This window comes from Lonchura striata, chromosome 1, assembly GCF_050655825.1.
Source record: "Lonchura striata isolate lonStrDom1 chromosome 1, ASM5065582v1, whole genome shotgun sequence".
Lineage (NCBI taxonomy): Eukaryota > Metazoa > Chordata > Aves > Passeriformes > Estrildidae > Lonchura > Lonchura striata.
In genome coordinates this window covers 30,900,262-30,912,361 of record NC_140703.1, presented here as the reverse complement: position 1 = coordinate 30,912,361, position 12,100 = coordinate 30,900,262, and the positions used below count along the sequence as shown (strand labels likewise).

Below are 12,100 nucleotides of genomic sequence, written 5' to 3'. Positions count from 1 at the left end.
AGTAATACTGTTTTCTTTTATTGTGGACTAATCACAGTTTTTAAAGGGGAGTCCTGAGCTATTTTTTTAATGAAGCTAAAATGAAAACACACTTTAGAAGCAGCTAAGCTGGAACTATTTTATTCTACAGTGTGGGTGGATGTCTGGGCTTATTTTAGAGTCACTGAATAATTTAAATTGAAAGGCACCTTTGGAGGTCATCTAGTCAAAGCCTTTCTTCATAGCAGGTGAGATCAGATTAAATTGCTCAACTACTTAACCAGTCAAATCTGGAACATCAAAAGTAGATTCCGTAACTACCCGGAGTAACCTGTTGCAGTGTTTGACCATGGCTTGGTGAAGCACGGTGTTCTGATACCTAATCAGAATTTTCTGTGTTTTACCTCTTGTCCTGTCACTGTGCACCTTTGAGAAGGCTCTGGCTTCCTGATTTCTGTATCCTCCTGTTAAAGTGTTGTTGGCAGCAGTTGTATCTCCTCTCACACCATCTCCTTCGAAGGCTGAACAAATCCAGGTCACTGACGTCCCACTGTGTGTCATTTCTCTAGCCTGCTAATTATCTTGGTGATCCTCTGCTTAAGAAGCATATTATTGCTTAAACAATGACACCATCTTGTGTTGTCATGTCCAAATTACAGTTACTCAGTCTCTGTCCTTTGCAGACTGCAGCAGAGGAATTCCCCATGCTCTCATAAAGACATTGGTACAGTGGGAGATGGTTATAAGAAAAAGAAACTGAATTGTTACACTTGTGGGAAAATTAGGTCTTGACTTTCTGCATTTTTCTAGGCCAAAGTGGGACTCATAGTCTGAGACTTATATAAAAATGCAGTTTGGCTAGGAGAGTTCTCTTCAAAACTACCTGCATGTCATTCTTCTTAGAGGAATTTTGTCACAATTCCTGCACCTCTTTTGACTGTTAATCTGCCACGTCAGTATCTTAGCATTTGAGTAAAATTTAGTGTAATGTTTACTGTTCTTGTTGGGATACTAGGTTCTGTGTCTAGCATGTATGTTAGTAGCCATCAAGGATGATTTTCTTTACAATGTATTTTTGAAAAAAACCCCAAAACTATCATGTTTTGCCCTGGTGTATATTAAAAAAAAATCGATTTAATGGTTCATAGAGTTAACTGACTTGCCTGGCTTTGATTTTTTAAAAGCAAGGGTTGGAATTTTTTGTTGGTTTGTTTTAGATTGCTTTCAAAACAGAATCGTCTCACTATGACCCGAAATGCTGTATGGGCTCTCTCCAACCTCTGCAGAGGGAAAAATCCTCCTCCTGATTTTGCCAAGGTAAGAGATACTTGAAAGAAAATGTGTTATGAAGTGGTGATAGCTAAATTATTAGTTTAAGGTGGTGAAACTTAAAGTAAACAAAGAGAAATTCTGAAATATTTGATGGCTGTCTTCCAGATGAAGTTTTTTGAAGTTTTTTGCTTAGTCCTTTGGGCAGACATTCACAACCACTGTTTTAACACGGCTGCCTTGTACCTTTTTGTTACTGTTTGTGTGCTGGAGACAACTGTCCCATAGCAGAACAAAACTCTGCACATCTTGGCTGCTGTAGAACAGCACCTAACACATCTTAGTGGACAAGGCTGCGTTTCATTGACAGATGTTCTGTAGAGGCTGAAGAGTTGCTGTGGTGCTTTTTTGGAGACATGCTTCTCCATGCTTGTACAGCTACAGTCCTGCACAGAAGTGCTAGCTAGGTCTCAAATTTTCTTAAGTTGCCAGTGCCTAATCCAATAATGACATAAAAAATTAGCTGACATGATAACTGGTCTTCTGGCAATTTTAATGTATGTATCTCTTCTTAATGTCTTACAGGTTTCACCTTGTCTTAGTGTGCTTTCCTGGCTGCTATTTGTCAATGATACAGATGTATTAGCTGATGCCTGCTGGGCTTTGTCCTATTTGTCTGATGGCCCCAATGATAAAATCCAGGCTGTTATTGATGCAGGAGTCTGCAGAAGACTTGTGGAACTGCTGATGTAAGAAATCTATTGCAAGCGAGTGTTACTCTTCTACCTGACATGAAGATTGTCACAATGAGAAGTTTAATTAAATAGGTCTTGAAATGTAATTTCCAAAGAGCAAGATTTGAGTTTTAATTTTACCTGTCCAGTGTTCTCTATTTGTCATGAGTAAGAAAAACAACTGAACTTACACTAATTTCTTAAGATAAATTAGTTTAGCTGTTTCTTAAGATTTTTTTCCTGTACCTAAGAGCTACATTTTTGCAAAATCCACAGTATACATTGGAATTTTCCTTGTGTCATTGAAGTACATATTATAGTTACCTATAGGAAATTCCCTAAAGGATATCAAAGATAAAAATATAAGAAACAGTTCCATTTACTAGAATTGTCTGTACCAAGGACTTGAAATGTAAATAATTTCCTCAACCCTTACTATAGAAGAGTAGATGCACATTTTGGTCAGTAAAGTGTAGCTGTGAGAGTTGGGGTCACAGAGTCTGGCCTTGTTCAGAGCCATTGCTTCAGATCCAGGGTCAGACATGGACCATTCAATGGCTTAAGAACAAAGAATAATGGTTTTCAGTGGTGGAAATAAAAAGACTATTAAGGCCTCTAACATTAGAGCAAATGTGATGCTGATTAATGAATAGAACATACTGCTTCTAGGTAGTGTTTTATAGTGTTTTCATTGGAGAAAAAAAATCCTTAATTCACCTTTCCTGTTCCAGTTCTGATTTACCAATGATGATGGAGGGATGCATATGATGGTGGAAGATGATCAAACAGGGTTTGATGGGTTAAACACACAACTTTTAACCCTGTTCTTATGTCTCATTCTTGGCCTTTGTGTGTGCTACATTAAGTGTATTTTGTAGTTAAAGATAATTACTTTTTCCTCCCAAGGATGGGAGCTGCTGAGTGACATCTAAAGGTCTAGAAACCCTAGAAAGGTTTACCATTAGTTTAAAATCGATGTTTATTTAGATAGTGAAAAACAGATTTATCAGGGAAGTTTTCCCCAGGCTGATAGCTGTTTCTTCCTTGAGAATGTGAAGCTGGAGATGCTATGGGAAGGTTAATATACTTTTATTTTTCTTTGTCAATTTTAGGCACAATGACTACAAAGTTGTATCTCCTGCCTTGCGAGCTGTTGGAAACATCGTTACAGGAGATGATATCCAGACCCAGGTATGGATGGACTTTTTCTTGTGTTGTACTGTTTCTGTTAATTGTGGTAACCTGTTCACAAGCAGCTCCTCTTATTCCTTTTGAAGCTTGAAACTGAAGGTTGATGACACTAACTGCTTCAAAATGTGATGGTTTTCAGTTTTTCTGTTCAGTCTTGAACTGGTGATGGTTCTTACGTGGCTGTGTCTGGGACTTGTGTGCAGCTGTGCAACACCCCTCAAGGGTGGGATGTTTTTTGGCTTATCTAAATCAAGTTGGTGTCTTAAGTTGAATTTTGTGCTGAGTGATGTACGGTGGTAGTGCCATCAAAGGCCTGTCACATTCAGTGCTGTTGCCAATCTGTGATTAATCTATCATATATATGATGAAAATATGTCATATTACGATGAAAAACAAGTGTCTGGTCATATTTTGGGTGGTGTGTAGCTGTGTCTGGGCATTTATTTGGAGAAGCATTGGTAGGAGGCAGTGACTCCCACCACTGTATTGGAATTAAACTGGAAGGCAGGAAACCTGGTGCTTCAGAGGCACTACGTTGTCACTGGGATGCTTCTGTAGTTCAGTGATTCTGAGATCAGAGTTAAAGATGAATTAGCAGCATCAGGGCACTGTCAGTATCTTATTCCTAGGAGGAAGATAACATGATTTTTTGATTGTTGCAATATATTTTGTGTAGCTGAATTGCAGAGGCATTTTTGTATTTTTTCAGTGGCATTTGTTTTACAGATCAGTTATAAAGAATGACTGAGGTGGGATTTCATAACCTTGTTAAAGATAAAACCACAAGGGATCACTAATTCACATGCAATGCAGGTTATTAAATACTGCATGAATCTTAGATTTTAATTTAAAAATAGTTAAATTTTTTGTTGTGCATGACTTTTTGAGGAGCATACCATGAGCTTTCCTAAAATTCTAGAGAAGGGTATAGGTAGGATAGTTTGATTGATAGTCCTGCCTGTATATTGTGCTGTATGCTAAAAAATACAAGATGCATGTAAAAATCAGTAATCACAGGGAAGAGCCCAGCTTTGAGAGCTGATACATTGCTGAATATGCATCAACATACAAGATAGTTCTTCAAGAACTGTTCTCTGTAAAACCTTGGGGCACAAACTTGCTTTTACTTTTTCTCATTTTCAGCTACTAACAATTGGCAGTGCTTGAACATGGCTAAAACCATAGATAGTATGCATGAAGGAAAAAAAATTGACCCAGCAGACACATAATAAAATCCTGAATAATAATCTTTGCTTTTTTAATCTTAGTGGGGAGTACAAAGATTTTAAGAATATGGAGCAGGGGGAATGCAAGAAAGGGAATTAAGTCCTCAGATTCCATGATCAGAAGTCATGACCGTGATTCAGCTTGACTGGAGTATTTCTCATAAAATTCTGTACCACACTGTTCTTTCCAAGGTGCTGCTTTTGCCACCCAAGGCAAAACTGCTGTGCTTCTTTGTATACTCTCCCAATTTTTGGCTTCATTCTTAGAAGTTAGGAAAGTTAGAATTGAATTTAAAAAAAAAAAGATTGTTAATTTTTCATTTTTTGAATCATGTTGTGCTATTTTAGACAGTCAAAAAAATCTTTCACTATGATGTGTGCAGTAATCAAGGGGGCTGTCTTGTAACATCCAAGTTCTGGGGCATTTTCTGCTGTATTTCAGTCATTTAGGAAAAGGAAATGTTGCAATTTTTCTGCACTGTAAAATTGCAGAGTTTTGCAATTTTTGGAATTTTTAAAATAAGAATTGTCAATTCATAATGTTACTGCATACGACACTGGTCACACTCTGCACCACAGTGCCAGCAGATGTGGAAATGGAAGTAGTTGGCGCTTACAGTTGTACAAAAATACAGGAAAATACCATAATTTAATTTTTGTTTGGTCATAATGTACTTAGTATCTTCTTGTTTTCGGATCACACTGAAATCATTATGAACATTTAATCTCTCACCTGAAAGACATGGTAGTTTTGCTCTTTAGTTCCTGCAAACATTTATTTCTTAATTCTTGCTGGTTTTTTTTTGTTTGTTTGGTTTTTTTTTTTTTTTTTTACTTTTTTTAGTGTATATTGAGTGGTGTTTTTTTTTTTTTGTTAAATACCTCTATGATCCTCTAATGATGTATGCTTTTTATATTTTCAAGACATTGTACTCCTTATTCCTGTGATTCTTTATCCTAAATTTCTTCTATGGTGTGTTTTTTTTTTTTTTTTTTTTTTTTTTTTTTTTTTTCTGTTGTATTCAGGTAATTCTGAATTGTTCAGCTCTGCAGAGTTTGCTGCACTTGCTAAGCAGCCCAAAAGAATCTATCAAAAAGGAAGCATGCTGGACAATATCTAATATAACAGCTGGAAACAAAGCCCAGATCCAGGTAAGCTGTTCAGCTATGATCAGGAATCTTTGTTCTGCAGACTAGAAGGAACATAAGTGAATTTTTGTGCATAAAGTGCATATTTTTGTGTATGCATTGTCACTGATACATAATTACATACAAGAAGTATATTACTGTGTGTAATTAGAATATTTCAAGGGCCTAGTCATCTCCAAACTCAAATGATTTAATTTTCTAATCCTCTACACATTATAAGGGGGGAAGACAGTCATGGCAGAAGATGCCAAAACATGGCTAAGTTCAAGAAAATTTTGTCTTAAATAATTTGCTTTGTACTTTTGACAGACACTTAAGATACAGAAATTCTCAAGTATGAAAAGAATAGGCTACAAACTTTGAGAATCAAATAATTTCACTTATTTCTTGGTTTCACCATCAGACACGGACATACATTTAAAAGTACTTTATTTCTGTTTATATTTTCTTATAATTCCTTTTATAATTTTTCATAAATGGGACTTGTAGTGCCCTGTTGTAGGCATGTGTACTTAGCCACATCTAACTTTGCTGTTTATAAAATGGAACAGTAATGGAAGCTATCTAACATGTTGTCCTGGGATTTGCCCTTTCTGATTACACCAAATGTTGCAATTCCTTCATATTAAGTGGTAGCACACAGAAGCTGAGTCCCATTCCCTTATGTCTGTCATTACAATTAGACTTCAAAAGATCAAATTGTTGTTCTGAGTCTGGACTGATTGACAGCTGTCAGGAAGAATTCCCAGGACTCATCTCCAGGTGGTATAAATGAGAGATGGAATATCTTTTCCCCAGAGAAAAGTCTTTGGCTAGATGAAGAAGAAACAGCTCAATATATTTTGTTTTCCCTGAATATGGAGTTTTGTTCAAGAGCAATTGTACTAGGGAATTTTTTGCTTGTCTTTCAGGGATGTGGTTTGACCTGGTGGGGTGTCAGGGATCCCCCCCAAAGCTGCTCTGTGACTCTGTTCAACTGGTCAGGGGAGAGAAAATACAAGGGATGTTTCATTGATGTTAAGGTCAGGGAGAGGTCACTTACCAATTACTGCCATAGGCAAATCCAGACTCAACTTGAGAAATCAATAGAATTTATTACCAATCAAGATCAGAGTGGGATAATGAGAAGTAAAACTAATCTTAAAAAGCACCTTTCCCCCACCCCTCCCTTGTTTCTGGACTTTATCCCTAATTCTTTTCCTCCTCTCCTTGGCAGTGCAGAATACACTCAGTTCTTCACAAGTTGTTTCTGCTGCTGCTGCTTCCTCCTCAAGGAGGGAAGTCCTTTGCCCATGCTCCAGCATGGGGTCCCTCCCAGGAGAGACAGTCCTTCAGAAACTGGCTGGTCCAGCATGGGTCCCTTCTGGCATCACCAGTCCCACCAGCAAACCTGCTCCAGTGCGGGCTTCTCTCTCCAAGGGGCCACAAGTCCTACCAGGACTCTGCTCCAGTGTGGGCTTCCCATGGGGTCACAGCCTCCATGAGGCATCCACGTGTTCTGGGGTCCTCCATGGGCTGCAGGTGGATCTCTGCTCCCCCATGGACTTCTATGGGCTGCAGGAGGGTATCCTGCCTCACCATGGAGCTGCAGGGGAACCTGTGCTCTGGCACCTGGAGCACCTTCTGCCCTTCCTTCTGCACTGACCTTGGTGTCTGCAGGGCTGATTCTCTCACATATTCTCACTCCTCTCTTCTCTGGCTGCCATTACTTTTGCCCAGTATTATTTTCCCTTTCTTAAATGAGTTATCACAGAGCTGCTGTCACTGTTTCTGGTGGGCTCAGCCCTTGGTTGCAGGTCCATCTTGGAGCCAGCTGGCATTGGCTCTGTCAGACATGGGGGAGATTCTGGCATATTCTCTCAGAAGCTGGTCCTGTAGCTCCCCCCACTGCTGCCAAAACCTTGCCATGCGAACACAATACAAAGAACATTGCCTCATTCCTTGTCTTTTGCAGAAATGTTGGAAAAAGAGATTGTAGTGAATGATAGAATAATGAAGGCTTGGTTTGGAAAGGACCTTAAATATCATCTAGTTTCAGCCCCCCTGCCATGGGCAGGGATGCCATTCACTAGATCGGGTTGCCCGTGGCCTTATCCAACCTGGCCCTGAAACCTGGCATTATCTGATAAATACAAGTGTTTCTATCAAGGCAGTTAAATAACAGTCTCATGTAAATCTAATTTAGTTCTGAGGTTCTTTTTCAATTCCTTTTTCCCTTATTGGGTATATAAAGTATTTTCAGAGATTGCAGAGGGTGCATGAAAGTCTGGTTGGAGACATTTATTCTTTGAGGAATGGCAGTAAATGTCAGAAATATTAGACTCTGGAAATATTTGTCTTACACATTAGTAACCTGGAAGAAACAATATTTACACAGAAAATGAACCAAATCTCTTAATATATTGGCAAAAGTAGCCAAGGCGTACTTGTTGCCTCTGTTTTCCTTGGAAGGCAGCCTGATTTCTGCTCTGACAATGGTGACAGTAGATTACTCATACTGTATGATCAGAATTAGCATGAAGTGGTTAACCCTCTTCACTTATGGGGTGGATTTACTTCTCTTTTTGCAGAAAACTTGCACAAGACTATGAAAAGTCTGCATTTTTTTTTCCTGAGGAGTAAGTGTATTATACCCTTTGCAGGTAAATTGGAAAATTTTCAGTTTGCATTCTCCCTTAAAAAGAACATTCAGCTGCTCAAGAGGCAAGCATAAAGCTTTAATATCTTCAGTGAGAGCTTCATCTCAGAAGGCATAGGAAATAAAGTTAATACCTTTATGAAAAATACTTCAGTCTTTGCTAAGATACCTGAAATTCCTGAAAATGAGAGCGAGTGCTCATCTAATATTCAGAGATCCTTATGTTAGGAAATGAGTAAGCAAAACCCAAAAACTTAGAAAGGTGGAAAGCTCTATAGGTCCTTCTTGTTTGATGTAAAGATGTGACTAAGATAGAAGTGGGATTGTGAGGAAAGAAACCCTCTACAGTGGTATTTGCTCTGGCTTTCTCAGTCAGGATTTTGTTTTTACTGCTGGAGGTCATGCTTTTTGTCAGATAGAGGGTACGATATGGTCACTCAATCTAACCTTGGTGGAGCTCCAAGAATTTTGATTCTGCTTTTATTGTGGCTTATGTGTTAATCTGTGGATTAGCTGAATTTCTAACAAAAAGTGCTGTGTAAAATCAGCAACTGTACCACTGTTTTTTTTTTCCCACATCAGCAATTGTAATTGCTGTGCAAGTAGCAGTGCCCAGAAGGTAGTTACTGCTGCTGGTACCAAAGTAAAAATGTTTTTGCCTTTTTATTTCTTGTGTTTCTTCTTCTTTTTTTGCTCTTTCTCCCTTCAACACCCACTTTTGAAATACAGTATTTTCTCTCTAGTAGGGCATTTCTGCTTTTTCTGGAAAGTCTACAGTGCAACCAAATACGTTGTCTTAAGTTTGTGTTTTTTCTCAAGTCTGTTGGAGGGTTACTTCAGGATGTTCCAAACTTGAGAAGAGCTTTAGAAAGCCAGATACCTATACAAGTCATTTCATAAAGACTTATCAGAAGTGACAGTGGAAAATAGTTTGTTGTTAAAACATCTTTTTCAAAACTTTGGGATCTCTTTTTTTCATATTCGTTATCTACTGAAGATACGGTTAATGAAGAGTCCTAGAGGTAACTTGAATTCTAGTGCACCAGAAGCTATTTCAGTAGTCTATTTGCTTCTGTAACGTCTTTCTAAGTATTCACTGTAACCACATTGTGAAGGAGTAGATGCCTGTCCTTGACTGCACAGTACTCTTACACCTGGTATTCACTCCTCAGGCACAAGTGAGGCTTTAGCTGAAGAGTCTTATCTGTATCCCTGGAAATCTTTGGTCTTCTAAACTGTTAGCAACGTCTTTGTTTGAAAATGAGTAAGGATAAAATAACCTCTCCTTTGTTAAAACAGAATTTGCCTAATCTACCTGAACAAAATCATTAGTCTATGCATGTGTGTGTTTAGAAGTTTTTAAATGTTTTGAGGTATTTTATCACTGATCAGCTGCCTTTCTATTGAGATCAGATAAGAATTGCATGGTGACTTGAAAAGGTGAGGTCAGAAGGGAGAGGGAAATTAATGCTTTAAGCCATTAGTATTGCATCTTCATTTCTAGCAGCGACTCTTTAAAAAGTGCAAAAAAAGCCCTTTAACTCTCCATAGAAGAATACTTGGGATTATGTGCACAGAAGCTCTCTTTCTCAGGAGTCTTGTATCAAGAAGAAAACAGTGTCAAACAAATCACAAGAATACATGTGGATTTAAAAGAATCCAGTTTAAAAGCAGCTGCCTTAGGATATGTCACAGACAAAGTTAGAAGTGTGTTGATGTATTATGCAAGTCCAGGGAAAAAGAATGTAAGAAGCATCTTCTTGAAGGTGAAAGCTGTGTTTAATTTAAGAGTCCCTCAGGCCCCATTCAGAGTAATTGATCTGCCTTCAAACTGCAAGCACACACTTGCTCTGTAGTGAAAAAATGACTGCCCTAAGTGCATACCCTTTACTGACAGTTACAAAAATTAAATTAAAACCAGTGTTTCTGATTGTAAGCAGGATATAACTATCCTCTTAATGATGACATACTGCAAATTGTGTCCATCATGAGGCCTTGATTTTTGGAACTGCAGAAAATGGATCATTAGAGAAAGCTGTGAAGTAAAGCACAGTGGAGAATGCTTACAACATGCTTGATTGGAGAGCTCAAAGTCAGTGTTTCTTGGAACTAAAATTGGCAATTGCAGATTGATGGCAATGATTGCCTTGTGTTGAAAGGAAAGTCTCATCAGAGATGTGTAACAAGTTCCAGAAAGACCCTTGATTCTTTAGTTTTTAGTCTCAAGCTAGAGACTGTTGTGTGAGATACAAGGTGTGATGAAGTCTACTTTCAGCTCCAGAGCTGATAAGTCTGCATTTCTTAAAAAATGCCTTTGAGGTATTACTTCAGACAACTCCTATTTCATGGCAAAATAATTGTAAACATTTGAGCTGAAAAGCACTTGGTAAAAAAGGATTTCTGAAGTTGAAAAATGCTGTTTGGTAAAATGTTTCTTGAAGATGGTCATACGCTAAAACAGTGAATAAAAATGTAGTCTGTTTTTAATTGCTTTGATGATAAAGGACAATTCCCATCTGGGGTGAATACTTGATTTAATTAAGTTCATGGGTGAACCTGTTTCATCTGTGAGTTGAGGTAGGTTTTTTTTCTTTCTCTACATTAAATTCACATTGTGGTGAATTAAGGACAACCAGTTCTCGAGAAGTAATGTCTTACAGAAGGAATTCTAAGATATTAAATGCAGCTCTAAATTAAATTATATATTCTCCATTCTTCCCAGTCCCTCTAAATTGCTCAGTAGTTGCTACTAGAGGTCATAAACTGGAGTAGATCTGTTCTGCTCTCTGTGATGTTTACTGGATTTTGAATGTGCAGAATCTCTAGCCAAAAATCAGACAAGAATTATTTTAGCACATGGTAATTTTTTTCATGTCTGCTTGGCATAGTAACCCACATTTTTGCAAGTTACCAGCTGATCTAATATAGTGGATTGTTGCTTCAGAACAATTGGGATGTTACAATTCTATGGAACTTTGGGTAGTGCTAAAGCCATAATCGAGCAATCCTTTCTGCACACCAAGAAGACATTAAAATATTTTGTTGAATCTAAGAGGTATTTTACCTAAGCAGTATTAACAGACAGAACTATATTTAGTGTTGTCTAAGATTGCATTGGGTTACACTCCCTCCATCTACCCACTGTAAAGTATAGAAATATAAAGTCAGAGGGAAGGACTTTTATATTCATCTCCACTTTCATACTGCCTATGATGCTGTTTGGTAGCACACTCCAAAGGCTTTCATTGCCATTTCTAAAAGATAAGGCAGCAGCCTATCACTGTTAGATTTGCACTCCAACACAATGAAGTAAACTCTTTCTAGTGTTAAGGCAATGTAAATTAACATGCATGAAATGTGTGAAAGTGCGTGCTGAACTTTCTTTGGTGGCTGTTACTAAAGCACAGGAGGTTTGGGTTTTTTTCCCCACCAAAGGTGGAAGTGAAAGCCTTTCAGAGTGTGTTATCAACAGTGCCTAGGCAACAGAAAAGTGTGGTGGAATGCAGCAGTCTTTCCCCTCTTTATTTCTGTGCTTTCAAGGTTTGGGGTGGAGGTGTATATCCTGATGCAGTCGTGATTGTCACTAAGTATAGTTTTTGTTTGTTAATTTCCTAGTTTGTATACAGCTTTGCTGTACTTCAGTGGATAGCTTCCCCAGTCAGGGAGAAGGGGAACTACATCTTCCTGGGAGTCAGAAGAACTGCACAGCTGAAGCTTAATCCTGACTGTCGACCCTTCTGAAGGGTATGAAAGGCTATCACATAACTCAGAAAATGTTCTGTGTCTTAACTTCGTTACCTGTTGAAAAGCTATGGAGGGTAGTACATCAGACACAGTCTTCCATGTCTGACAGTGAAGACATCATAGGAGTTCTCTGCTCTTGACAGGTTAAGAAACTTCTCACTTCTTTTCTA

General features: G+C 38.2%; 1 protein-coding gene across 2 annotated transcripts in view; it reads left to right on the top strand.

Moving 5' to 3' along the window:
• The window catches only part of KPNA1 (karyopherin subunit alpha 1), a 50,343-nt gene that overhangs the window by 27,267 nt on the left and 10,976 nt on the right, over positions 1–12,100 (top strand). For both annotated transcript variants that reach the window (XM_077781250.2, XM_085591936.1), the window contains exons 8-11: positions 1,197–1,296; positions 1,834–1,997; positions 3,095–3,173; positions 5,426–5,551. In XM_077781250.2, the coding sequence (XP_077637376.1) occupies positions 1,197–1,296; positions 1,834–1,997; positions 3,095–3,173; positions 5,426–5,551 (469 nt within the window). The remainder of the gene's footprint in view (positions 1–1,196; positions 1,297–1,833; positions 1,998–3,094; positions 3,174–5,425; positions 5,552–12,100) is intronic.